The 26,454-nt window shown below is 54.5% G+C and overlaps 1 protein-coding gene and 1 pseudogene across 1 annotated transcript; both read right to left on the bottom strand.

Moving 5' to 3' along the window:
- Positions 1-200: 200 nt before the first annotated feature.
- Positions 201-9,970, bottom strand: LOC103633227 (tRNA wybutosine-synthesizing protein 2/3/4). The gene is made up of 11 exons (NM_001374196.1): positions 7,573-9,970; positions 6,972-7,162; positions 6,155-6,417; positions 4,955-5,368; positions 3,736-4,881; positions 3,525-3,654; positions 2,204-2,439; positions 1,979-2,114; positions 1,816-1,892; positions 702-808; positions 201-606 (listed from the first exon to the last, which is right to left on the bottom strand). Exons 1-11 carry the CDS (start codon positions 8,012-8,014, stop codon positions 506-508), a joined length of 3,243 nt encoding a protein of 1,080 aa, NP_001361125.1. The 5' UTR covers positions 8,015-9,970; the 3' UTR covers positions 201-505.
- On the bottom strand, positions 8,552-21,308 carry LOC103634316 (uncharacterized TPR repeat-containing protein At1g05150-like; annotated as a pseudogene).
- Positions 21,309-26,454: the final 5,146 nt, after the last annotated feature.

Raw genomic sequence — 26,454 nt, forward strand, 5'->3', positions numbered from 1 at the left:
CCTCAATTTTTGGAATCACGCCACCAAAAAAAACTAAGAAAACTACTCCGGTATTTAACTCAGTGTTACGTGACTCTCATCCAAACACTATCTATGGCCGCCCTCTCCCACACCACCATGTACATCCAACCAAACACATTAATCAATGCAATGCATAGCGTGCTGTGCCATCAGCCAATGCAAAAGGTGGTACTAAGATGTTCAAACAACGTAATAAAGCATCTTATATAAGAAAACAAAAGATACATAAGATAAATACACTCGGTCCAAGAACACAACTTTACAGTAGCAATACAGTTGCGAAACTGTCGTCAAGAACCTGAACATGCTTTCAAGGTCACAACAGAGGGCTCCATGATGACTAAGAGTACTGTAACCCACTTAAGACTAAAACACAAACGATGCAAGCTGTTGAGCATTACAATCTGCAATGATATATGCATCCAACTATCCAAGAATCCAAGGCCTGACAGTGCACAAAGATTCTGTGAACGCATCTGCTTTGCTAGATTTGCCTGCATGTAACATCAACTACAAGGTGGCGAATACGCGGCCCGTACCATTTGACACGTTCAACATGCTCCACTGACACGTTCCAAGATAGTCCTGCAGCACAAAATGACATGAGAACGGATATGAACTCTTGGAGAGCAAAAATAAATGCATCGCAGCTGATCAAAGCTTAAATGCGCCATTTTTACCATGATTTTTGGCGACATTACTGATGGATTCAACAACACTGTCCAACCAGCGTGTCTCATCAGAGTCGTTAACATTCCCATGAATATGCAACACGCCCCCGCCAACCCTATGCATAGTAATAGAGTAAAATGTTAACATCAAAGGTTTGTGGATCCAGCAAATTGACAAAATTCCAAACATCACATTAAAAATTATAGAGAAGTTTTTCCCAAGTGAGGCCACACATTCCATCAAGCAGCCCAACGTATTTCATGCCCTACACACTGAAAGCACCACCATGCAGGCATTTTCAGTGTGTCAGATAACCAAACTTGGCAAGCATGTAAATGGAAGGATCGAGACGGCGGTCTCCAGCAACTCCAGTTGGCCATATCAGGAGAGACGATACTTCAGCATGAATCGGAGGACGATAGCAATCAAATGATCTTTTCACATGAAATGAACTTCAGTAAGAGAATCTTTAGTATCCCAGCCTCCTTGAAAATGATCTGCTAGATGTAAACTCAATTGTGCTTTGTTGATTCAGTGGGGGGGAGGGGGAACCTTTTCTCTAAAAAAATGGTAGGATGTCTTTTGGATGTCAGATTATCTAACATCAATATGTTGTTGAGCAGAGTTTTTAAAGAACATTTACAATATTCAGAAACAACATTTTGCTGCTGTCAAGTACACCTTCGCGATTAAAAGGTTGTATGGGATATGAAACCCTTGGTGTGGATTGGTGATTAGAGAAGGAAAGCAGGCGTAGAAGAGAAAATTAGAAGGGATATGAAACCCTGTGGACTCTGAGCTAGCCCATTATTATGAACTAACCAATCCTAAAACATAGGCACAAGACTTTCAAAAGATAGGCACATTCCCAATTGACTCCCTAACACAACCTGTCTCCCTGGTAAAACCAACTCAAGCAATACTAATAAATCATCTTAATTACTCAATGATGCAGCTACTTGTGCAATAGAAACAAGAACCTCAGCAGGTCCGACTAGAGGCCAAGACAAAGTTTACCTAGGCAGTTAGACCTCTATATAAAATATTCTTGGAACACTATAAGAAACCTAGAATGAAATAAGCATGACTGAAACAACTCAGGTGGTGATGAAGACAGATCACCTTAAAGCTTCGACAGCAGTGGCCCAGCTACATTCACTTGAGGGTAACAATCCAAGACAGACTCGATCAGCAACACTCTAATTCAAGTCCAGTAAGAAAGAAAGATCAGCCGCCATTGTAATTCATGTGTTAGACCAAAAGATGGAATTTGCCCAGTACATACTTTGGGTGCAGTCACCCGGTTATCTCCTTCAAGTATAATACATCGATCCTCCACTCTGTTGTCACTAACATTGCGCCGAAGAGCCTCCAGAGCATGTGGATTCCACTCACATGCATAAACTAGCTTGGCATTAGCCCTGCAAGAGTAAGATATTAAGAATAATACTTTTTAGAGGGGATAAAATCAGAATCAGAAGTGTTTGACCAAGGGCTAAAGAGAATGTACTTCACAAGAAATGGAAGAACAAAATATCCAATTCCAGCAAACAAATCCACGACCACCTCATCTCTGCAGTTTAGCTGTCCCATGCGAAGTTTCTCTGAACGATTACCAGAAGAAAACATGCATTTTGTTGCATCAAGTGAATAGCAGATGCCATTTTCATAATGGGTAACCCATCCGTTATCACCCAGAAGAAGTTCCAGTGTACTATCTCTTGTGCCATTTGGCATGATTTTACCCTGCCAAAAAAGACAGGTTGTTGAATGAATCATATTGAAAAGGGCATCCCCAACAGAAATAAATGCCTGGTAGGGTAACTAAATGCATGTCACAGGTGTTTTCAAGTCATCTGACTAATTAGTCGGACTAATCGGTAACTTGAACCCAACTAGACCCACCGAAGCGACTAGCTGGACCAGAATCCTGGTCGTCCGATTAGTCGACGATTAATCACGATTAGTCGTCCGATTTGGTGTGGAACGACCAGATTAGACATGTATTTTTAGATAGGCTTTTGGAGCTGTTGTTGTGGACATGTGGGCTGCCATTTGGTGCTGCATCTATGGGCAGCAATTGTGACCTTGTAGGGTTGGGTAGCCACCAGCCGCAAAAGCCTTCCGTGGCCCCGTGCTGCCGCAGTGCCCCCCTGCCGCCGCACAAGTTCACAGTCCTGCCCCCGCCGGTAGGTCGCCCGCAAGGGCACAAAATCCAGGTGAATGCCCACCCTGCCACAGTGCCACCCCCCGGCCGCAAGATCCAGCTCCAACCTTCCAGGCGGCTGCCCGAGCTCCACTGCTGGCACCCACAAGATCCAGCAACATGGCCATCTTCTAGGTTAAGCATCATTGCCCAGGCCCAGCTCTTGCATGTTCGCCTGCATCAAGCAACAATAGATAGAATCCCAAAACCCAAAAGATGAGCTCATCCTCAGATGGTGAGTGTGTTTCATGATGCTCTACTTTTCTTGCTTGTTGCCCTGTTGCTACTTGCTATAGCCCGTGGCATATGCCCCTTCTTGCTGCTACTAGGCTCGATTAGTCGATCTGGTCGACGACTAATCGTGACTAGTCGACTGGTCGAAAGCTATACGACTAGGTTTGACTAGACTTGAAAACATTACTCACAAGTCAGGTCACAAATTATAAGAGTAGAAATACTTAACATGGAAATTTAATTGAGGACGGGAGATAACACGTGAACATACTAGGTATTGAATTCAAGAGTAACAGCAGCTCACAAATAGGTGTTCTAGGTTCACTAATAATGGTACGATAACTATTCTCATTTCCACAACTTACAAACAAAGAGTTCATCTAGTACTTACTTGGCGTGCAAGACGTTGTGCACCAAGTGACTTGGCAACTAGTGGCCAAAGTTCCTCGCTAACAGATTCCCACAATGGATTCTTAAAACATGTCTTTGGAAGTATGACGATATCACCAAGTGTCTCCCACCTACACATCAGAATAAGATTTAAGCAAGCAAGAGCAACTATTGTTGTAATAACAATAGATATTTTCATCAGAGAAAAAAACCTAGCCGGAAGCTGCTGCAACAACTGAGAGGGCATCCCTTTACTTTCCAGTAGAGAAGATACAAGTTCTTTCATGATAGTTTGAGGAGACTTGGAAGGCTTTCGGCTGATGGCTAGTTCATCTTTCATAACGGAACCATTGCAAGATGAAAAAAAAATTAATGCATCCTGAAGAGATAGGTTGTCCCCTACAAGCTTCTTTTCAGAAAATACTAATGATTCCCCAAAGGTACATGAATCATCAAGATTCCTATTGATATGCTCTTCAGCATTTAGGGCACAGAAAGATTCGTTAATAGGAAAAAGAACATGGCCATTATCATGACTTATTCGAACTTTTCTAGAAAGATCCAACCATCCAAACTTTTTCATAATGTCCTTTGCTAATTTGGCATATGTCTTCCCCAGTTGAAGAACCAGAGGGCTAGAGTCCGTCAAACTACCCGAACAAGCATCTTGTAATTTTGTGTCATGATCAAGGATGCCATTTTGTTCATCTCTTGACAATTCAACAACAGATATTGCATCACGCCTTTGAACTGTGCCATCTTTGTTCCTATCATATTTAAACATAGACTCCACTGAATGCAGATCAAGAACTATTGGTTGACTGAATTTGGTTCCGAATGCATAACAAGATGCACCACCACCTAAAATAACAAGATCATCTTTAATGACAACCGATGAACTACGGACACAGAGGGACTGGCTCAGCAATGGAACCGAAACACAAAACCAGACTCGATGATTTATGTTCAGCAATGTAACTTCTTGATTGTTTTCTGTAATAGGGCAGCCACCAAGTATCCCAAGATAATTTTTGTAGATGAACATGCAGTGTGAAAATCTAGGTGACGGAGTTCCCCCATTTGTGTTTTCCTTGTTCCACCTAAGTTTTGTTGTATCAAAACTGTAGAAGTCCTTCAGTGCCCGTTGGCCATCATGACCTCCGAACATGAATAGATTTGTACCATATGAGACCATAGAATGTGAATGTCGAGCACATGGCCATTCGCCTGAAGCAGCAAGTACACTCCATTGCATATTTTTTGTGTCTAATACATTCATACAAGAATATATGCCTTCATTACTGAGTCCGCCAAATACATAAATTTTTGAAGCTACTGCAGCAGCTGCATGTCGGTGCCTGCATAACGAGATAGAACGTCCATAAAAAATCGAGAACGGGCAGGGGGTACATAATTTCATCTAAAGAGTACCTTGGTCGGAACAGATCTCCACAACACTCCAGTTTTGACCATGTATTCCCAACACTTGGCAAAATCCAGACATCATCAAGAATTTCTGAAGGGCCACCTCTACCTCCAATTATATAAGTGGTATTATCAACTGCAGTAACTGTATGCCCCATCCGTGGTGAAGGAGATGCTTTAAAGATCATTTCTGTCAACAGACCAGATTTGTGATCGAGTAGAAGGGAATAGTTTCTCCTTGCATGTCGCCCTGGTCCCCCAAAACCACCAAAAGTTAGGACCTGCTGCTCTTCTCCAATAGTAAACACACAAGAGGCTTGGCCCCATAAGAAGAGCTTCTCAATTGGTTCACCGCTAATCTTCAATGTTGTGGTAGAGAGATGATTTTTATTTTCTCGCAGCTTCTCCAGCGTTAATAATCTGCATACCATAGAACAGAAAAGATGAAAAGGGTTGAATCAAAGGCTCTGAGCTACTGGATTGTCACTTTGTCAGTAAGAAGACTAGAAGTACAATTATCAAAAATATGGAATAACAATGTAGACACCTAAATAGCTGCAGGACCATCAATTCATTAAATAGCGAAGAGAAAATCATGGTTTAGTAACACAAAACAATCACCTATCTGCTATAAAAGAGGGGAGAACCAATGTTGAAACCGAGGCAAGCCTTCCCCCCACAAATGCGGAGAGGCTGCTTTGAACCTGTCACCTAGTGCCTCAGTGAGACAGCTCTCACCACTGCACTAGGCTTGCCCTTCATCCCATCTGCTATAAGCAAAAACAACAATATTTTTAATCAAACCCAAATTAAATTAAATTTCTCACTTAGTTCAGCTAATGTTCAACAAAAAGTTTCTTTTTTGAGAAATATTTCTCAAAACAAAAGGTCCCTTAAAACCAATGTGGACATGTAATCTGACTATTAGGCTGTTTAATCCAACAAGGATAAATAAAGTTGACAACCTTTTAAGCATTTATGGGAAAAATTGCTTACAAAATTTACACATATAAACAACATGGACAATTAACAGCCAAGTATGCCAAGCTACCATGTACTGTGAATATCTGTGATGCACCTCTTTGAAGCAGCCAAATGATATCAAATATCCATTTCAGGGCCCATCAAACAAATAAAAATTTGCATGCTAATCTAAGAAAAGTAAAAAGGTATGAACAAGATGAAAAAAGAGATAAGAGAACCTGCCGTTTAGCATTACCAGAACCATGATTGACACCCTGGCTCCATGCAGAGTCTTGTTTTCCAAAATACTGTGCTTCTATTGAACCTGTATCATCATCATCACGACTACGTCCACCATTTCTCATTTTTGTAACTAAGTACTCATCATTTGTTTTGGCACTTGTATCTGATGGTATCTTAACTTCAGGACCCACAGAAGCCTCGTAATCATCAGACTGACCACCACTATTAGAGTTGTTTGATAACCCTGATGGGTATGACAAACCCTTGCAATTTGATTGGAACCAACATGTTAAATGAAAATAATGATAATAACAATAAAAATACTAAAGGTCATTGCAGCACTAAATGAACTAAATTGTTGTAGAATGTACAAACATATTTATAAATGATGTGGTGCTCAAAGTTTTTTTGAGAACACACAAATGTTCAGGATGTAGGAAAAATGAAGATAAACTTACACTCTTTGATCTTTTAAATGGTGCTGGCTAGTTCAGTTTTGAACTGCCAGTGTCATTTAAAAAAGATCAGAGGTAGTATCTGACAAGTGGTAGTAAATCAAGAAGTAACCACCGGCGTCTGCTTGAAAAATCTTGATCAGCTCATTAAGTAGTTTATTAACAGAAATGTCCTATATTATTATTATTATCTCTTAAAAGAAATACTGAGTTTACTCTTCACTCCAGCTTAATGAACATTCAGCAGAAACATTTTTGGACTTAAACAATATCCAAAGTTTCCAAACATTTTTGCTATGAAAGCTAACAAAAAAAAGTGAGCGACAGTACAAGGAACACAATAAGACAAAATAGCTCAATACCTTAGTTTGCAAGAGATCCAAAAATCCATTCATTCGCCTTTTATTTGCCTCCATTTTACTGTTGGCAATTCTAACAAGGTAGCGGACATACTCCGGAGAAACAACAAGTTCGTCAATCTGCCCCAGTGGCACTTCCATGCGAATTGAGCATCTTATTGCTACCATTGCACGTTTCTGCAAGCTTGTGATACCTGAAAACCAGATTAAACGATTTTTAAACAAACTTAGTATGATATTCCAATAAATAAGGACAAGAAACATCATAATAAAACTCAGCAATACACATTGCAATCCAGTGAATACATAACTCACATATGCAAACTTTCACTTAGTCACTTTATCATAAAAGCCAAAAGCGGACAGAATATCATACTTATTTAAAACTAACATATGCAAAACTGGCTAGAATTGAACCCTGTGATCAATGACAGAAAGAATCACAAATAGTTCTGCATTTCTATGTATCGAAATTGTACAATAACACTGATGGTAAGGATACACTGCTGAGTTGTTCATGGAAATCGAAGCCTTATCCAACATCTCAACAAAACTTTGAACACAGGGTTGAAGGAGGCACGCTACACACAATCACACAGCTCACCTGATTCCCGGAACCCCGCACCGATCGCGGCTGCGACGAGCGCCGCAGCTGCGGCAACGTCTCTGCACTCCACCGCCACGATCATCGGCTCGAACCTGAACACCAGCTCGTCCCCCGCCACTCCCGACCCGCTCCCGCCGAACAGCTGCTCCACCACAGCGTCCGGATCGGCAGGGTCGTGCGATACGTATACCCACCCGCCGCCCCGCGCCTTCTTCTTCGGCTTGGGGGCGCCCTCGCCCCAGCCCTCATGCGGCGGCGGAGGCTGCGCGAGGACGGAGACGCGGCCGGAGCAGGAGGAGGTAGTGAAGAGGTCCGGGTGGGAGTTGAGGGCATCGAGGAGCGGAGCGATCGGGGCGTCGACACCGCCCTTCGGGGACCTGTCCGGCGTCGGCGAGGAGAGCGCAGCCAGCGCCGCCGCCTTCCGGCGACCGAAATCCATGTGACCAGAAGGCTGTCTTTCGCGGGGAGATTTCGAGAGGTGCTAGGGTTTGGGTTAGGCTTTTGCGAGGTTTAGGTACAGGCGTGCTAGAGAGACTTGACATTATGAAACACGACGACGAAATAGAGGCTCGGAGGGTTTCTCCGTTATAGAAAAGCTGGGTATAGCCAACACTCTAAAATGAACATGACAACTCTATTAACAAGTAACGACGATCTCAAACTCACGCCGTCATATTTCCGTTAACGACGATCTCAAACTCACGCCGTCATATTTCCGTTGTGGTCTCCTCTGCCTCGTGCTCTTCGCCATCCTCTGTGGTCTCCTCGGCGGCGGCGACGGGGACTCCTCTTCCTCCGCGACTTCCGCTTCCGCGTCTGCCAAGGACGACCGTCATCGCCATGCGTCCTCGGCGCCCGCAGCGGAGCCCGTCACGGTGGCAGCGACTACTACGAGCTCGGGGGACTGGGATGTGTGGCTACCATGGCGTATGTGGTCACCCTCTTCGAGCTTCACCAGAGTGCTCAGGATCCCAAATCCCCAATCCGGGTCATTGAACATCTCTAATAATTCCGTGTATGACGCCAAAGAAGTGCATCAAAGACGATACGCTTGCGCCTATCCACAGGGCCTGAACAGATTGGAGCAATGATGGCGAAGAACATACCCAGATCAACACGACCAGAACCAGGAGCATCAAGGACAGAGAGAATTCTTTCGTTGATTGCCTTGATGGCACCTGAAAGGTGTTTGGCTTGAGAAAAGAGAGGAGCCTGCGGAGAATAACCTCAAGAGCTGCTTTGCGTATTGACTTCTCAGGGATGCCAGTGTCTGAGTAAGATACGGGGACATCAGTCTCATTCATCTCTTTTCTAAGAAGCTCCACATCGCAGTGGCCTAGCTTCGTCATCCTCTCGAAGGCCCTTATATCTAGAGCATTGGCCAAATCCTGCCGCAAGGTAGTCTTCCTGCCAACCCTCTTGAACTTGGATGCCTCCACATTAACATAAGTCTGCTCCCCTTGACCATCATTTTTTCCTTTGGAAGGCTTTGGCTTTTTCTTTTGCAATGTCTTCAAATGTGAGATAGCATCATACACTTTCACCCTCTGTGTCATCTTAAACGCCTCCTTGAGTGCCTTCTTAGCCTCCTCAGATTCACCCTGCCCAAGCAAAGCCACCGCCTTGTTTAGCTGTGCACGCCAATGGTTTGGTCGGATGCTCAGCACACGAGTATACATCTCTGCAGCCCGTACGAAGCGGCCAGCATCCATGTTCAATCCACCAAGATTGTATAAGGCATCAACATGGCCAGGTTTGAGATCAATTGCTGTCTGAAACTCCTGGATAGCACGATCATCCTCCCCTACTGCATGCAGGGCCGACCCAAGGTCACAGTGCGCATCAGCATAGTCTTCCTTCAGGAAGATGGCCTCCTCCAGTGCCTTCTCAGCAGCTCGGTACTCCCCAACGCCAAAGAGAGCGCTCCCCAGGAGCTTGAGTGCCCTGGCATGAGATGGGCACAATATGGCGGCTTCTCGGTACTCCTTGACGAAGGTGAGGTAGTCACGGCTCGTCTCGTCCCACGGGGCGCTGGTGGATGCCGAATCCGCCGCGCCGGAGATCTCCCTGGACCACCCGGCCTCGGAGAAGGAGTCGAAGTTGCTGTTGCCGGCGCCGCCGCTCCCGTCGATGGAGCCCTTCCGCACCTGCTTTGAGCGGAGGCGCTTGACGAGTATATCTAGGTCGTCGAGGAGCCCCCAGGAGGAGTCGAAGGCGATGTCGTGGTTAGGCGAGCCCGCCCACGCCGTAATGGCAAATTTCTCCTCCCTGTCGGGGCTGCTCCGCACCTACAACGACGGCGCCATGCGTAATGGCAAATTTCTCCTCCCCGCCCTCCGCCTCCGCCGCGTCGCTGCTCGACGACCACGTCATGCGACGGGGAAGTACAAGGACATGGTCTACCTGCTCTCTGGTGCGAGGGTGCGGCTCTGGTGCGAGAGAGCGAGAGAGAAGGGAGATATCTGCGAGGAGGAGAGAAGGGAAAACTCGATGGCGATGGAGAACTCACGGCGCTTGGGACGGCGCCGGTATCAACGACAGTAATCGTGGTTCGAACCGTGTAATGGAGTCGTCATGTTCATTTTAGAGTGTTGGCTATGCCCAGCTTTTCTATAATGGAGAAACCCTCGCCTAAGCCTCTAATTCGTCGAAGCCGCACCGGTGGACTTTCATAATGGCAAATTTCTCGGCGTGCTACGGAGATCTAGGATTGGGCATTGGGCTAATCGAAGTTCGGATCGATTTTCGGTTTTGTAAAATTTAGTTTTTGAATAATATTTAGTTAGCCACATAGTTACCGTTTGATTCGTGAAATGTATGTAACGTAAATGATAATGATTCATAATCGAATACTAGCGTTAACAAGTTTAAATAAGCAAGCCGGTATCTATTTTTAGTGTGGTATGGATTATAGTTAGACCTAAACAAACATAATTTAATATTATCAGTTACTCATTATGTTATCAATATGTGAACCAAACGGCACATAGATCCGATTTTAAGAAAAAAAACTAAACTTTTAAAAATACGGTGAACTACTCCTACACAATAGGACCTACACGGCAGCTACACCAGCTAAAGTTTGTTGGGCATGTTGCCAATAGATCAATTGCAGTGGCTCAAAGGAAAGGTGATGTTGTGCTTGGCACTTCGAATGCCATGCCCTATATGATAAAGGAAGAAAGATGTATGTGAGCTATCACCGTGATGGCATCGACTAATATGTAAGCAGACCCGGTGTGTAAGCGTGCAATCATGTTTTCTAGTCCCGTATATGCCCATTCACTAGTGAATCGAATAGAGGGTTATTAATAAAATGTTACACACTGGTGGAACATGTTGATGGGAGGATCAAATTAAAAATTATTGATCCACCGTTGGATGGAGATCCCAGTGACTATAATAAGTGATTGCACGCTTGTACGCAAGATTTGCTTGCATATTAGTCGATGTCCATCATGATTAATTGGTTCATGAAGAATGGTAAACGAAGATTACTATAGTGATTTGATCGGTTTCGGTGTTCATTTTCAATTTTTATGCCCAGACCTGCTGGAGATTGTGCCTTCCATATGAGCCCATGCAAGGATGCGTTTGAATTCTACCCATTTCCACCCTTCCAGTTTCCAAAGCATCTAGGCCGTCGAAATTTGGCAAAGATACCAGTGTTAAGAACTACGTTACTATAGATCACCAGATCCGCTCCCTTCCCTCATGTCAGTTGTTTAGGCGCGAGAAGATGTTGAAGTTTCGTCCCCTTCCCATAAACACGACAGGGAACACACAAGACACGTGATGTATGGTTAGGCCTTTGGACTCTTTCTCTTCACTCATTATGAGGATATATACAAGTTCCTTATATAGATGAAGTCAGACCCCTTGTGGGCAAAAACATATTTGCCAACATAACCCTAACTATAATTACTTAACACTCACCCATGAGTGAATACCGCGACCAACACATGACCCATTAAAAACTACCAAAAACTCGATGGAAAAAACATGGAGAAAGAGTGCATGGCGACGCAAATTGTATTTACACTTTGTTGCCTCGTTAAAAACTTATGCAATAAACTTCAGGAAAACTCACAAATGGAAAAGAAGTACAACGATTATCATCAGGACATATTTCGATCTCCTAGATCTTGAATACACTTAATCTTCTACAAGAGCTAACTTTAGAAATGTGCTCCTCTCATCCTTGCAAAAATGTTTTAATACGATAACCCACCTTATTCTATAAGTATATGCATGTAGAGATTTAGCAAACAAATTGCATATTGCTGCAAGGATTATTTTAGAAACTTCACCTCGACACGCTTCTGGAAGTATATGCACGTATCGATTTATTTGATTGAAACTTCTGTAAGTACCAACATATTGATCATCGAGCTAATGCCTTCAAGACATACAATACGACATTCAGTTTCTTACAATTGTGATCAATATTAACCATTCGCCCCCCTGATGACGATATTTGTCAAAGTTTTTATCCCTCGTGACTTAAACATATTCTTCAAGATGTGCGTCTCGTTTTTCATCTAGAATAACGAGGATAGCTTATGCTGGGATGCTATAATTTTCTATCTTACACCATAATCTATACTACTTATTAAGGCTGTAAGGGTAGCCTGTCGTTCTGCCTCTGACGCTGTTCTGTCATCCAAACGTGCAGTAAAAAAAGGAGGCAGACTGAGGGATCGAACCCGAGACATGTTGAATTAGCAACATAACTCAACCCTTCAAACCACTCCACCACCTATACTTCTGAGTGAGAAAAAACAATCTTTCTCCCTTTACCATTTCCGTGGTTTTACTACTCATCTCCACCATAATATTGTGTCCCGAACATCCAGATTCCCACGATCTTCGCCCGAAGTCTCCTCCTTGGGTCCTTCCCTCGATTGATCCCAACTGCCACTACCCCATGCCGTCTCCGCCACCGAGTGCACGCATCTCCTCAATCGCACGCAACGCAAAACCCTAGCCGCGGTCGCTCCCGCCCGCTCCTAGCCCCGCGCCTTCGCGTCGCCGTCCTCCACTCTCCATGTCGACATCGACGTCGCGACCGTTGCTCCGCCCCTCGCGATTCTTCCTCCCCTTCTTTCCAAGCTATCTAGGTTTAAGGCAATCACTCTGGCACAAACCAAAATGGAGGAGGAGGCGCAAGTCGTGGAGGGCGGCGCTGTACGCGTGTGGCCTTGCTAGGCCACATCGACACACTAGGTCGAGGTCGGCCACATCAAAGCAGGAGCTGAGGAAATCATCGGCGCCCAGGGTGACGGCCTCCGAGGCACGGTTGACCACGAAGTAGCACCCGAAGGATCCTTCCCCAACTCCATGGCAGCGGCGTCATCACCGCCCCCGACCGTACGAGGTTCCAGGATGCAGTCGCCAAAGATGTGCCCGTACTAGGTATAAGCGCGTCGCAGAATCAATCTCGTTGCGATTCTACCTTGGGGTTCATTATGTGTTGTTGTGTTGGATGGGGAGAAGTGTCGAGCACATGGTGCTTCCACCGCCACCGCCTCTCCCTTCCACTACAGATCTGTCGCCGCTGTGACGTCGGCAACGAGCCTGGGAACCAAAAGCCGCACCCGGCTTCATCGTCGATGTATACGCCCACCAACACTCCTCCCACAACACGCAAGCACCAAACCCTAGCGCTCCAGCCTTCCGCCCCAGTCATCCTCGAGCAGAGCACTTCGCCCCTCCACTGACTGACCTAACAGGAAAATAGCGTCGCCTGCCCTGCTCCGACTGCTATGCCACCTGCCAGGGTGAGGCTGACAGCAGCCGAGTCCAGCCTCGGGCGCCATAGGAAGCTCCGCCTCGCCCGACCCCTGGGCTCGGCCCCTGCCTCGACCTCGGAAGACGGTCTCCGCTTCACCCGACCCCAGGGCTCGGACTCAACCTCGACCTCAGAAGACGGTCTCCGCCTCGCCCGACCCCAGGGCTCGGACTCAACCTCGACCTCGGAAGACGGTCTCCGCCTCGCCCGACTCAAGGGCTCGGACTCAGCCTCGACCTCGGAGGAGTCTCCACCTCGCCCGACCTTGGGCTCTGATCGACCACGTCACAAGGGGGGCACATCATTACCCTACCCCTAGCTAGCTCAGGCTACGGGGAACAAGATCGGCGTCCCATCTGGCTCACCCCGGTAAACAAGTAATGATGGCACCCCACGTGCTCCCATGACGACGGCAGTTCTCAGCCCCCTACGGAAGCAAGGAGACGTCAGCAAGGACCCGACAGCCCCGACAGTTGTGCTTCTACAGGGCTCAAGCGCTCCTCTAACGGCCACGACATCACATGAACAAGGCACTAACACCTCTCCGACAGCCACGTCGGCATGTACATAGGGCTCTGGCTCCTCTCTGCTAGACACGTTAGCACATTGCTACACTCCCCATTGTACACCTGGACCCTCTCCTTACATCTATAAAAGGAAGGTCCAGGGCCCTCGTACGAGAAGGTGGTCGCACGGGAGGACGGGCTGACGGACATGCTTTCTCTCTCTCTCCCTCGCGAACGCTTGTAACCCCCTACTGCAAGCGCATCCGCCCTGGGCGCAGGATAACACGAGCCGCGGTTTCCCTTTTCTTCCCCCCTTGTGTTCCATCTCGCGCCGACCAATCTGGGCTCGGACACGCAGCGACAATTTACTCGTCGGTCCAGGGACCCCCCGGGGTCGAAACGCCGACAGTTGGCGCGCCAGGTAGGGGTCTGCTGCATGTTGACGAACAGCTTCCCGTCAAGCTCCAGATGGGTAGTGTCGGGGACCATAATTAGGGGTACCCTCAAGACGCCTAATTCTCAGCTGGTAACCCCCATCAGCATAAAGCTGCAAAGGCCTGATGGGCACGATTAAGTCAGGGATCAGTCCACACGAGTGACTCGATCACGCTTCACCCGAGCCTAGCCTCGGCCGAAGGCAGCCGACCTCGAGAGACTTCCGTCTCGCCCGAGGCCCCCTTTTTATGGCGGACACATCACCGGCTTGCCCAAGGTCTTGGCTTCGCTCAGAAGCAACCTTGACTAAATCACCACACCGACTGACCAAATTGCAGGGGCATTTAACGCAAAGGTGGCCTGACACCTCTATCCTGACACGCGCCCCCGGCAGAGCCGAGGTGACCGCCGTCACTCCACCGCTCCACTGGCCAGTCTGACAGAAGGACAGCGCCGCCTGCGCCACTCCGACTGCAGTGCCACTCGACAGAGTGAGTCTGACAGGCAATCAGGCCTTGCCAAGGGCGCCACGACGAACTCCGCTCCACCCGACCCCAGGGCTCGGACTCGGGCTAAGACCCGGAAGACGGCGAACTCCGCTCCGCCCGACCCCAGGGCTCGGACTCGGGCTAAGACCCGGAAGACGGCGAACTCCGCTCCGCCCGACCCCAGGGCTCGGACTCGGGCTAAGACCCGGAAGACGGCGAACTCCGCTCCGCCCGACCCCAGGGCTCGGACTCGGGCTAAGACCCGGAAGACGGCGAACTCCGCTCCGCCCGACCCCAGGGCTCGGACTCGGGCTAAGACCCGGAAGACGGCGAACTCCGCTCCGCCCGACCCCAGGGCTCGGACTCGGGCTAAGACCCGGAAGACGGCGAACTCCGCTCCGCCCGACCCCAGGGCTCGGACTCGGGCTAAGACCCGGAAGACGACGAACTCCGCTCCGCCCGACCCCAGGGCTCGGACTCCGCCCTGGCCTCGGCCGAACGACCTCCGCCTCGCCCGACCCCTTGGCTCGGGCTCGGCCACGGCAACTGAAGGCAAGACTCAACCTCGGCTTCGGAGGAAACCCCACGTCGCCCTGCCTAGAGCACAGACCGCCACGTCAACAGGAGACGTCATCATCAACCTACCCCGAATCGACTCGGGACACGGAGAACAAGACCGGCGTCTCGTCCGGCCAACTCCGCCAGAGGGGCAATGATGGCGCTCCACAAGCTCTATGACGACGGCGGCCCCCAGCTCTCTTACGGAAGCAGGACAACGTCAGCAGGGACTCGACCGCTCCAACAGCTGTCCCTCCATCAGGCTCCGCCGCACCTCCGATAGCCACGACATCACGCCAGCAGGATGCCCAGATCTCTCCGGCTGCCACATTGGCATGTACCTAGGGCGCTAGCTCTCCCTCCGCTAGACACGTAGCACTCTGCTACATCCCCATTGTACACCTGGGTCCTCTCCTTACGACTATAAAAGGAAGGACCAGGGCCTTCTCAGAGAGGGTTGGCCGCGCGGGACCGAGGACGGGACAGGCGCTCTCTTGGGGCCGCTCGCTTCCCTCACCCGCGTGGACGCTTGTAACCCCCCTACTGCAAGCGCACCCGACCTGGGCGCGGGACGAACACGAAGGCAGCGGGACTTCCACCTCTCTCACGCTCGGCTCCAGCCGCCTCGCCTCTCCCCCCTCCGCGCTCGCCCACGCGCTCGACCCATCTGGGCTGGGGCACGCAGCACACTCACTCGTCGGCTTAGGGACCCCCCTGTCTCGAAACGCCGACAGTTGGCGCGCCAGGTAGGGGCCTGCTGCGTGCTGACGAATAGCTCCCCGTCAAGCTCCAGATGGGCAGTCTCCAGCAACCTCTCCGGCCCGGGACGGTGCTTCGTTTCGGGGCTCTCGAGTTCATGTCCTTCGACGGCAGCTACGACATGATACTTCTTCCACCGCCGTGCGACCACGACAATGGCGGCCGACAACCCGCCCGCCGGCGGCGGAATCGACGACGTCTTCCCCGCGTGGTGGAAGAGCTATATTCGGGCTCGCTCCGTTCTCTCCCCCGCCAACGGAGGGGAAGGCGGAGTCGTCAAGGCCAGACGGGAGGCCGCGCTTCGTCAGCCGTCGAGCGAATCGACGCCCCCGACGCCCCGACGGAAGGCACGCCCGACGTCGACCTCGTGTCCGAGACGGAGGCGAGCGCCGTCCCCCCGCGGCACGCTGACCCTGAGCAAGAAGACGACGCCGGCGCGCTCGCGGAAAGCCTGCAGGACGTCGCCCTCGAACCAGAGATGACGGCGCAACCAGTCCCCGATGTGACTACGTCGCTCCTCGTCGACCAAAAGGTAACGACTAACTCCCATCTTGCGTCATTTCGACTCGGCCTCCACCCGCCAAACGACCTCGATTTGGCGGGCGCTCTCATTGAGGCGAGTGCAACCCCACTGAGGTTCTGTATGCGGTCGCCTTGGGACCGACTGACGGGCGTCTCGACCTACGGGCCCTCTGGGTCCGAGGAAGATGACGACCCCAGCATCGGTTGGGATTTCTCCGGACTTGGCAACCCCAGTGCCGTGCGGGACTTTATGACCGCATGTGACTACTGTCTGTCCGACTGTTCCGATGGAAGCCGCAGCCTTGGCGACGAGAGCTGCGGCCCAAGCCGCGAATGTTTCCACATCGAGCTGGGGGATCCCACCGAAGGCAACCATCTTGGTATGCCGGAGGATGGTGATCTCCCTAGGCCGGTGCCTCGCGCTGACATCCCACGGGAGCTAGCTGTGGTCCCCGCTTCGGCGGGGGGTTACGACCCACAACTCGAGCAAGTCCGCGAGGCACAGGCCAGGCTCAACGAGGGAGCAGGAGCGCTTGAGACAATCCGTCGGGACGTCGGACAGGCATGGGTGGGCCGACCCCTGGCCGGAGAAATACGTCATCCGCCCCAAGGTCTCCAGCACCGCGACGCCAACGACGTCAGGATCAGGCCGCCGCCCGCATCCAGCGGGGTCGGTCAGAACCTGGCAACCGCAGCAATGCTCATCCGCGCGATGCCGGAGCCGTCAACCACCGAGGGTCGGCGGATCCAGGGAGAACTCAAGAATCTCCTGGAAGGCGCCGCGGCCCGGCGGGCCGAGAGCACTGCATCCCGAAGGCAAGGATATCCCTCGGAACCTCATGCCGCGACTTCCCGATTCATGCGGGAAGCCTCGGTCTACACCGGGCGCACGCGCAACACCGCGCCGGCGGCCCCGGGCCACCTCGGCAACGAGCACCATCGACGCGACCGTCGGGCTCACCTCGACGAAAGGGTGCGCCGAGGCTATCACCCCAGGCGTGGGGGACGCTACGACAGCGGGGAGGATCGGAGTCCTTCGCCCGAACCACCCGGTCCGCAGGCTTTCAGTCGAGCCATCCGACGGGCGCCATTCCCGACCCGGTTCCGACCCCCGACTACTATCGTAAAGTACTCGGGGGAAACGAGACCGGAGCTGTGGCTCGCGGACTACCGCCTTGCCTGCCAACTGGGTGGAACGGACGACGACAACCTCATCATCCGCAACCTCCCCCTGTTCCTCTCCGACACTGCTCGTGCCTGGTTGGAGCACCTGCCTCCGGGGCAGATTTCCAACTGGGACGACTTGGTCCAAGCCTTCGCTGGCAATTTCCAGGGCACATACGTGCGCCCCGGGAATTCCTGGGACCTTCGAAGCTGCCGGCAACAGCCGGGGGAGTCGCTCCGGGACTACATCCGGCGATTCTCGAAGCAGCGCACCGAGCTGCCCAACATCACCGACTCGGATGTCATCGGCGCGTTCCTCGCCGGCACCACTTGCCGCGACCTGGTGAGCAAGCTGGGTCGCAAAACCCCCACCAGGGCGAGCAAGCTGATGGACATCGCCACCAAGTTCGCCTCTGGCCAGGAGGCAGTCGAGGCTATCTTCCGAAAGGACAAGCAGCCCCAGGGCCGCCCATCGGAAGAAGCCCCCGAGGCGTCTGCTCCGCGCGGCGCCAAGAAGAAAGGCAAGAAGAAGTCGCAATCGAAACGCGACGCCGCCGACGCGGACCTTGTCGCCGCCGCCGAGTATAAGAACCCTCGGAAGCCCCCCGGAGGTGCAAACCTCTTCGACAAGATGCTCAAGGAGCCGTGCCCCTACCATCAGGGGCCCGTCAAGCACACCCTCGAGGAGTGCGTCATGCTTCGGCGTCATTTCCACAGGGCCGGGCCACCCGCCGAGGGTGGCTGGGCCCACGACGACGACAAGAACGAAGATCACCCAGCAGGGGGGTTCCCCGAGGTCCGCGACTGCTACATGATCTATGGAGGGCATGCGGCGAGTACCTCGGCTCGGCACCGCAAGCAAGAGCGCCGGGAGGTCTGCTCGGTGAAGGTGGCGGCGCCAGTCTACCTAGACTGGTCCGACAAGCCCATCACTTTCGACCGGGCCGATCACCCCGACCATGTGCCAAGCCCGGGGAAATACCCGCTCGTCGTCGACCCCGTTGTCGGTGATGTCAGGCTCACCAAGGTCCTGATGGACGGGGGCAGCTGCCTCAACATCATCTACACCGAGACCCTCGAGCTCCTGCGCGTCGATCCGTCCTCCGTCCGAGCAGGCGCTGCGCCCTTCCACGGGATCATCCCTGGGAAGCGTGTCCAGCCCCTCGGGCGACTCGACCTCCCAGTCTGCTTCGGGACGCCCTCCAACTTCCGAAGGGAGACCCTGACGTTCGAAGTGGTCGGGTTCCGAGGAACCTACCACGCTGTGCTAGGGAGGCCATGCTACGCGAAGTTCATGGCCGTCCCCAACTACACCTACCTGAAGCTCAAGATGCCGGGCCCCAACGGGGTCATCACTGTCGGCCCCACGTACAAACACGCGTTCGAATGCGACGTGGAGTGCGTGGAGTACGCCGAGGCCCTCGCCGAGTCCGAGGCCCTCATCGCCGACCTGGAGAACCTCTCCAAGGAGGTCCCAGACGTGAAGCGCCATGCCGGCAACTTCGAGCCAGCGGAGACGGTCAAGGCCGTCCCCCTTGGTCCCAGTGGCGACACCACCGAGCAGATCCGGATCGGTCCCGGGCTCGACCCCAAATAGGAAGCAGTGCTCGTCGACTTTCTCCGCGCAAAACGCCGACGTCTTTGCGTGGAGTCCCTTGGACACGCCCGGCATACCGAGGGATGCCGCCGAGCACTCGCTGGATATTTGGGCCGGGGCCCGATTCGTCAGGCAGCCTCTGTGCCTCGATCATCAAGGAAGGGTCGGCCTCGCCATAGCGGAGCCCGACCCTCCCTCGGGGGCTAAAAAGGGGGAACCCCTCTGCGTCGAGATCTTTTTAATCAAAAAAAAGGGGGGAAGCCTCTTGCGTCCTCCCAGCTACGTTCTCCTGGCTATGTCAGAAGCCGGGTCTCGAGGAGCGAACGCGAGTTCATGAAAATGGCAAGGCTGATTGAGCCGAGGAACTCCCGTACCTCCGGGTTAGGGATACCCCACTCATCACCTGCCACGGAAAATGACCCAACTCGAGAAGCCACTCTATTATCGACGAGCTAGGACGAACACGCAGACGGAAATAGAGGAGAATACGACTCCATGCAAGAAAGACAAAAGTGTTCAGGCCTCAGCGGCCGTGGTAAGACACACGTTCAACAAGAAACTGTTCAAACGAGAATCAGGTGCCGCCTTGGGAAGGAGCCGCGCCTTCAAATGCACCCCCGCCATCGGTGGGGTCCATCTCGGCCTCCGGTGACGTCGCAGGAGGAAGGACCTCCGCCTCAAAGGTGGTCGCCAGCACCGCGCTTGGGCCAGCGGCAACCGCGTCAAGCCGCTGCACCTCCGCCAAAGCAGCATCGTCTTCGTCAGGAAGGCAGTACCCCTCACTAACCCGCTCCAGATCCACAACGTAGTGAGAGGCGAGCACGGCGAAGGCCCGCCTGACGCCATGGTGTAGCGCTTCGCGGACTCTGCCGCGGGCGTGACCACCCAAGGCCCGAAGGCGGCTCTGAGGGGAGCTTCCTGAAGGGACGTCATCAGAGCCGAGGGCACGGTAAAAGTCCGAGACGGCCTCGGACATGACCGCAAGGTCCGCCTCCCTCTGCTCAGCGGCTCCGGCAAGCGCCTCAGCAAGCGCCTTGGCGGACTCATCAAGGGCGGACTCAAGCTCTGCAAGTAGCCAGGAGAGATACCTCAAGTACAAGCAAGGGAAACGGACAAGAAAAAGAACTAGGGAGGACCGAGACGTACTCCCGGCTCGGGCACGATGCTCCAAGGCCGCGACTTGGGTCGCAGCTAAGTCGGCCGCAAGGGTCTCGGCTCGGCTTTCGACCTCGGCAGCCCGGTCTTAAGCCGGTTCCATTCCTCGACGACCCGGGCGAGCTCCGATCGCTGCTGTTGCACCTCCGCACGCGCCGCTGCCGCCTCGGCTCTCAGGTCGGCGCATAACAGCTGGAGATCCGCCACCTTGGCATCTTGCTGAGAAAGGCGCGTGGTAGCCCCGGCAAGCGAAGACCTCAGGGATCGCAGTGAGCCCCAGACATCAACCTCACGGCGGATGAATGATGACTTAGCGGCGCTCCGGTCCGTCAGATCCTGGGAAAAGGAAACAGGGCGTCACAGCGAGTATCATACAGAAGGAAGAAAGGGATGCCCGAAACCGCTACCTGGAGGATTTTGGGGACGTCTCTGCAGAAGACCTCCAGCGACGCCCGGAGCGACCCCACCGTCGTCTCTGCGCACTCGCGGAGCTCACCCCAGGACTGGTCCTCCTGCTCATCATCAAGAACGAAGACGGGGTCCGAGGCCTCGCGGGTCCGGAATCGGAGCAACGGGCGCCGGGCCTCGGGGCTCCGCCGCACGGCGATGAGGCTGTCGCCCGGCGGGACAGATTGCGCGACCGCGCCCACCTCTTCTGAGGTCTTGGGCACCGACGCATCAGTCATCCCGGCACTGGCGGCGGCTGGGCACCCTTCGACAAGGACGGCGGCAGCCTCGACGGTGGCGGGCGCCGGCATGACCGGCCCGACAGGCGAACTCAGAGCCGTGTGGGCGTCAGCCGCCTCCTCAACCACGATCGCCGCCTCGGCTGAAGAGCCGGCCTCGGGAGCTCGCTCCTCCGAGATTAGCGACGCCCGAACCCCCGATGTCAGGGTGCCCCGCGAGAGGGTCGGCTGAATGGCGCTGGCCGCACAGCTCGGCGCCGTCTTGAGGGCCTTCCGGGGTGCCAGGTCGGTCTGGCCGTGACTTCACTTGCTGGATAGAAAAGGAAGGGGATCACAACCAAAACATACGAATGGGAGGCCAAGACGAAGACATTCCGAGGTACTCACCCGCTCCGGGCCATGATCCACCGCGCCTGGGGAGAGCCTTCTTGGATCCCAGCTCTCGAAACGGCCACCGAGGTCCGCTTCGCCGGCGCTTGGGGCGCCTGGGAGACAGGTTCCTCGGGCACGACAGCGACGACCTGAGGGTCACTCCCGACCGCCCCCAGCACAAGCGGCGGCCTCTGGGGAACAGACGCCTTGGTCTGGACCCCCGGAACTACTTCAGCTCCTCCGGCGGAGGGGTCAGGTGGCCTCTTGGTTCGCCCCCGCGCCTCGGGTCGGGAGCCCGATGCCCCAACTTCGGGGGCTGACGGAGTCGGTTCGCTCGGGGGCTGGACCGACGGCTCTGGGCCACACCCCAGGCCGAGGCTGAGGCCAAGACGGGCGGCCATGCCGTCATCATCATCATCATCGTCGTCGTTATCGTCGTCGGGCGTCTCCGGCGATGGCTCCCTCGGGAGTCCGTCCCTCTCCTGCTGGCGGCGGCGCTTCTCTAAGGCGTCCCGAGCCCGCCTCTGCTCGCGGGCCCGGGCCTTCTCCGCGTCCTTCTTTTTCTTCTTCTCCTCCGCGGCAACCCGCCGCGCTGCACGGTCCACCGCGTCCTCCGGAACCCGTGGCAGGGAGGGTTTGTGACACCCCACATCCTAAAAGGAGGGGAGAAAGGAACCCGATCATAAGGACCTGGAGCAACCAGACTTACGAAGAAAGGAGGAGCGGACGCTCACCAAAGTCACGCACCCCTGATCGGGGCGCATCCGAAGCTGGGAGTATGCGTGGGGGTCCGGCTTCCCCATCGCAGCCGACACCCGCCATTGGAGGGCGTCGGAAGAAAGAGGATCCGGGGCCATCCGTGAGCCCTCCCAGTCGGCTTCCGGGGTCATCTCCCAGAGCGACAGCCGCCGCTCCGCCAATGGGAGCACCCTCCGACGGTGAATGGCGGCGATTACTCCCGCAGCAGTAAGTCCCCCCTCCCGCAACTCCTTCAGGGCCTGGAGAAGGGGCTCGAGATTTTTCTGCCTCTCGTGCGGGGTCCCGTGGCGCCAGGCGTCGGTGGCAGCAGTAACTACTCGCTGGGAAAACGGTGGGAGCAACTCGCCGTCGTTCCGGAGGTAGAACCACCGGCGCTGCCACCCCTTGTTCGAAGACGCGAGAATGGCAGGAATGTACTGCAACGCCCGCGACTGCCTCAACAAGAGAATGCAGCCGCCGGCCCGCACCGCTGCGCGGATCCTCCTCTCCCCCGTCGACAAGGCGAAAGGCTCGGCGAAGAAGAAGTAAGTCCACAAATCCCAATGGGGAGCAATCCCCAAGTACCCTTCACATAGCGCTACGAAAATAGCGGCCTGCGAGATAGAGTTGGGGGAGAGGTTGTGCAACTCCACCCATAGTGGAACAAGATGGCCCGCATAAAGCGGCCCGCCGGCGCACCAAATCCCCGCTCATGGAAGGAGACGAAGCTCACAACATACCCCGGCGGTGGGGACGGAGCGGCTCCGCCCACGGGAGGAATCCACTCTGGCCGCTGCTTGTCGGTGAGGGGGCGGAGCAGACCTTCGCCAACCAGCTCCTCCAGATCGCTCGCCGTCACCGTGGAGAAGGGCCACGGATCGCGCGGGGGGATTATGGTCACTCGGTCCGCCATCACCAAGATGGACAAGATGGCGGCGCAGGGGGGCAGGGAAGGCGGTTTCTCTCTCCTCCGGCTAAAGTTCCACGGGTGGCGAAAACCTGAAGGGAAAAGAAGGGAGCAGAGTGAAGAACCGTCACCGGGCCCCCTCTCAAGTATATGAAGGCCAGGGCGAAACCGTTTCCAGCACGCCGCCTGGACCGGACGCAGGATTCGAAAAACGCGAAGCAGCACAGCCGTTCCTCAAAACGGCTCTCACACGCGTAACGGCCGCCCCGCCAACCACTCGCCCCGTCGCATTAACTCCACGGCGGGACACACGGCGCCTCTGGAAGGAGGAGCGCGCGACGCTTTACCTTCGCCGTAATAACCGCTTCAGAAAAGGTACGCCACGTCGTCTGATTTCGTATCCTTTTCCGTTTTCCTCTTTCTCTATCTCTTGCAACAGGGACCAGGGAAGGGGGATACCCCGAAAGGGATCCTTCTCCGCGAAGGAACCGGGCTCCGAGCCCCCCATTACTGATCAGGGGTTCGAAGGCTGGCCCCCCAAGGGTTCAACAGCCGCCTCAGATCGCGTGGGCCCGACACCCACTACTGGTCAGGGGTTCGAAGGCCAGCCCCCCGAAGGGCTCCATGACCGCCTCAGGCTACTCGGGCTCCGCGCCCATTACTGATCAGGGGTTCGAAGGCTGGCCTCCGAAGGGTTCACAGTCGCCTCAGACACCGAGCGAGGGATGACCAGGGGTACGTTCGATACATAACCGAGGCTCGGGCTGCGCTCCCGAGGTACCCTAGGACATTTCCGAGACCAGCGGGAACGATCTTGTAACGGAATCCCGTCGGAGGGAGGCATCGAGCCCTCGGACCCCGTCGCCAGGGGATCGGGTGCGGCAAATCACCCGCAGGTACTTTTGGGCGTGCCTCTGGGCCCCTAGCCGACCCCCAACGAACGGGGCACGGACGTCCACTCGGATTACCCGCTTGCAGCTCACCGGAGACACCATGTTCGGTGCCCATCGAGGGTAACATGGCGCGCTCCCCCCCTCCTCCTTGCGGAAAGGCGACGTAGGGGCGTATGTAAAAAGCCGAGTCTGTCCCTGATCGTCCTCTCGCCCTGTGCAGAGGCTAGGGGGCTGCTCTCGCAAAAACCGGCTCCGGCCAAATCGTTGACAGCGTCAACATACCAGCCCGAGAGCTTGGGCCCCGACCGTGCACCCGGGCTACGGCCAGTTCGCATGAGGGAACGACCAGACCAGCCGAAGCGTAAAGCGAAGCATTAAGACCTCGAAGGAGTGTAACCACTCCTCCGAGGCCTCGGGGGCTACACCCGGCGGGTGCGCTCGCGCGCACCCACCGGAACGAAATGCAACCGAGAAAGGCTGGTCCCCTTGCAAAAAAGTGCGACGAAAGCCTCCAAGCGAGTGCTAACACTCCCTTCGAGGCTCGGGGGCTACTGTCGGGGACCATAATTAGGGGTACCCTCAAGACGCCTAATTCTCAGCTGGTAACCCCCATCAGCATAAAGCTGCAAAGGCCTGATGGGCACGATTAAGTCAGGGATCAGTCCACACGAGTGACTCGATCACGCTTCACCCGAGCCTAGCCTCGGCCGAAGGCAGCTGACCTCGAGAGACTTCCGTCTCGCCCGAGGCCCCCTTTTTATGGCGGACACATCACCGGCTTGCCCAAGGTCTTGGCTTCGCTCAGAAGCAACCTTGACTAAATCACCACACCGACTGACCAAATTGCAGGGGCATTTAACGCAAAGGTGGCCTGACACCTCTATCCTGACACGCGCCCCCGGCAGAGCCGAGGTGACCGCCGTCACTCCACCGCTCCACTGGCCAGTCTGACAGAAGGACAGCGCCGCCTGCGCCACTCCGACTGCAGTGCCACTCGACAGAGTGAGTCTGACAGGCAATCAGGCCTTGCCAAGGGCGCCACGACGAACTCCGCTCCACCCGACCCCAGGGCTCGGACTCGGGCTAAGACCCGGAAGACGGCGAACTCCGCTCCGCCCGACCCCAGGGCTCGGACTCGGGCTAAGACCCGGAAGACGGCGAACTCCGCTCCGCCCGACCCCAGGGCTTGGACTCGGGCTAAGACCCGGAAGACGGCGAACTCCGCTCCGCCCGACCCCAGGGCTCGGACTCGGGCTAAGACCCGGAAGACGGCGAACTCCGCTCCGCCCGACCCCAGGGCTCGGACTCGGGCTAAGACCCGGAAGACGGCGAACTCCGCTCCGCCCGACCCCAGGGCTCGGACTCGGGCTAAGACCCGGAAGACGGCGAACTCCGCTCCGCCCGACCCCAGGGCTCGGACTCGGGCTAAGACCCGGAAGACGACGAACTCCGCTCCGCCCGACCCCAGGGCTCGGACTCCGCCCTGGCCTCGGCCGAACGACCTCCGCCTCGCCCGACCCCTTGGCTCGGGCTCGGCCACGGCAACTGAAGGCAAGACTCAACCTCGGCTTCGGAGGAAACCCCACGTCGCCCTGCCTAGAGCACAGACCGCCACGTCAACAGGAGACGTCATCATCAACCTACCCCGAATCGACTCGGGACACGGAGAACAAGGCCGGCGTCTCGTCCGGCCAACTCCGCCAGAGGGTCAATGATGGCGCTCCACAAGCTCTATGACGACGGCGGCCCCCAGCTCTCTTACGGAAGCAGGACAACGTCAGCAGGGACTCGACCGCTCCAACAGCTGTCCCTCCATCAGGCTCCGCCGCACCTCCGATAGCCACGACATCACGCCAGCAGGATGCCCAGATCTCTCCGGCTGCCACATCGGCATGTACCTAGGGCGCTAGCTCTCCCTCCGCTAGACACGTAGCACTCTGCTACATCCCCATTGTACACCTGGGTCCTCTCCTTACGACTATAAAAGGAAGGACCAGGGCCTTCTCAGAGAGGGTTGGCCGCGCGGGACCGAGGACGGGACAGGCGCTCTCTTGGGGCCGCTCGCTTCCCTCACCCGCGTGGACGCTTGTAACCCCCCTACTGCAAGCGCACCCGACCTGGGCGCGGGACGAACACGAAGGCCGCGGGACTTCCACCTCTCTCACGCTCGGCTCCGGCCGCCTCGCCTCTCCCCCTCCGCGCTCGCCCACGCGCTCGACCCATCTGGGCTGGGGCACGCAGCACACTCACTCGTCGGCTTAGGGACCCCCCTGTCTCGAAACGCCGACAGGTAGTCTCCAGCAACCTC

This window comes from Zea mays, chromosome 7 (assembly GCF_902167145.1).
Source record: "Zea mays cultivar B73 chromosome 7, Zm-B73-REFERENCE-NAM-5.0, whole genome shotgun sequence".
NCBI lineage: Eukaryota > Viridiplantae > Streptophyta > Magnoliopsida > Poales > Poaceae > Zea > Zea mays.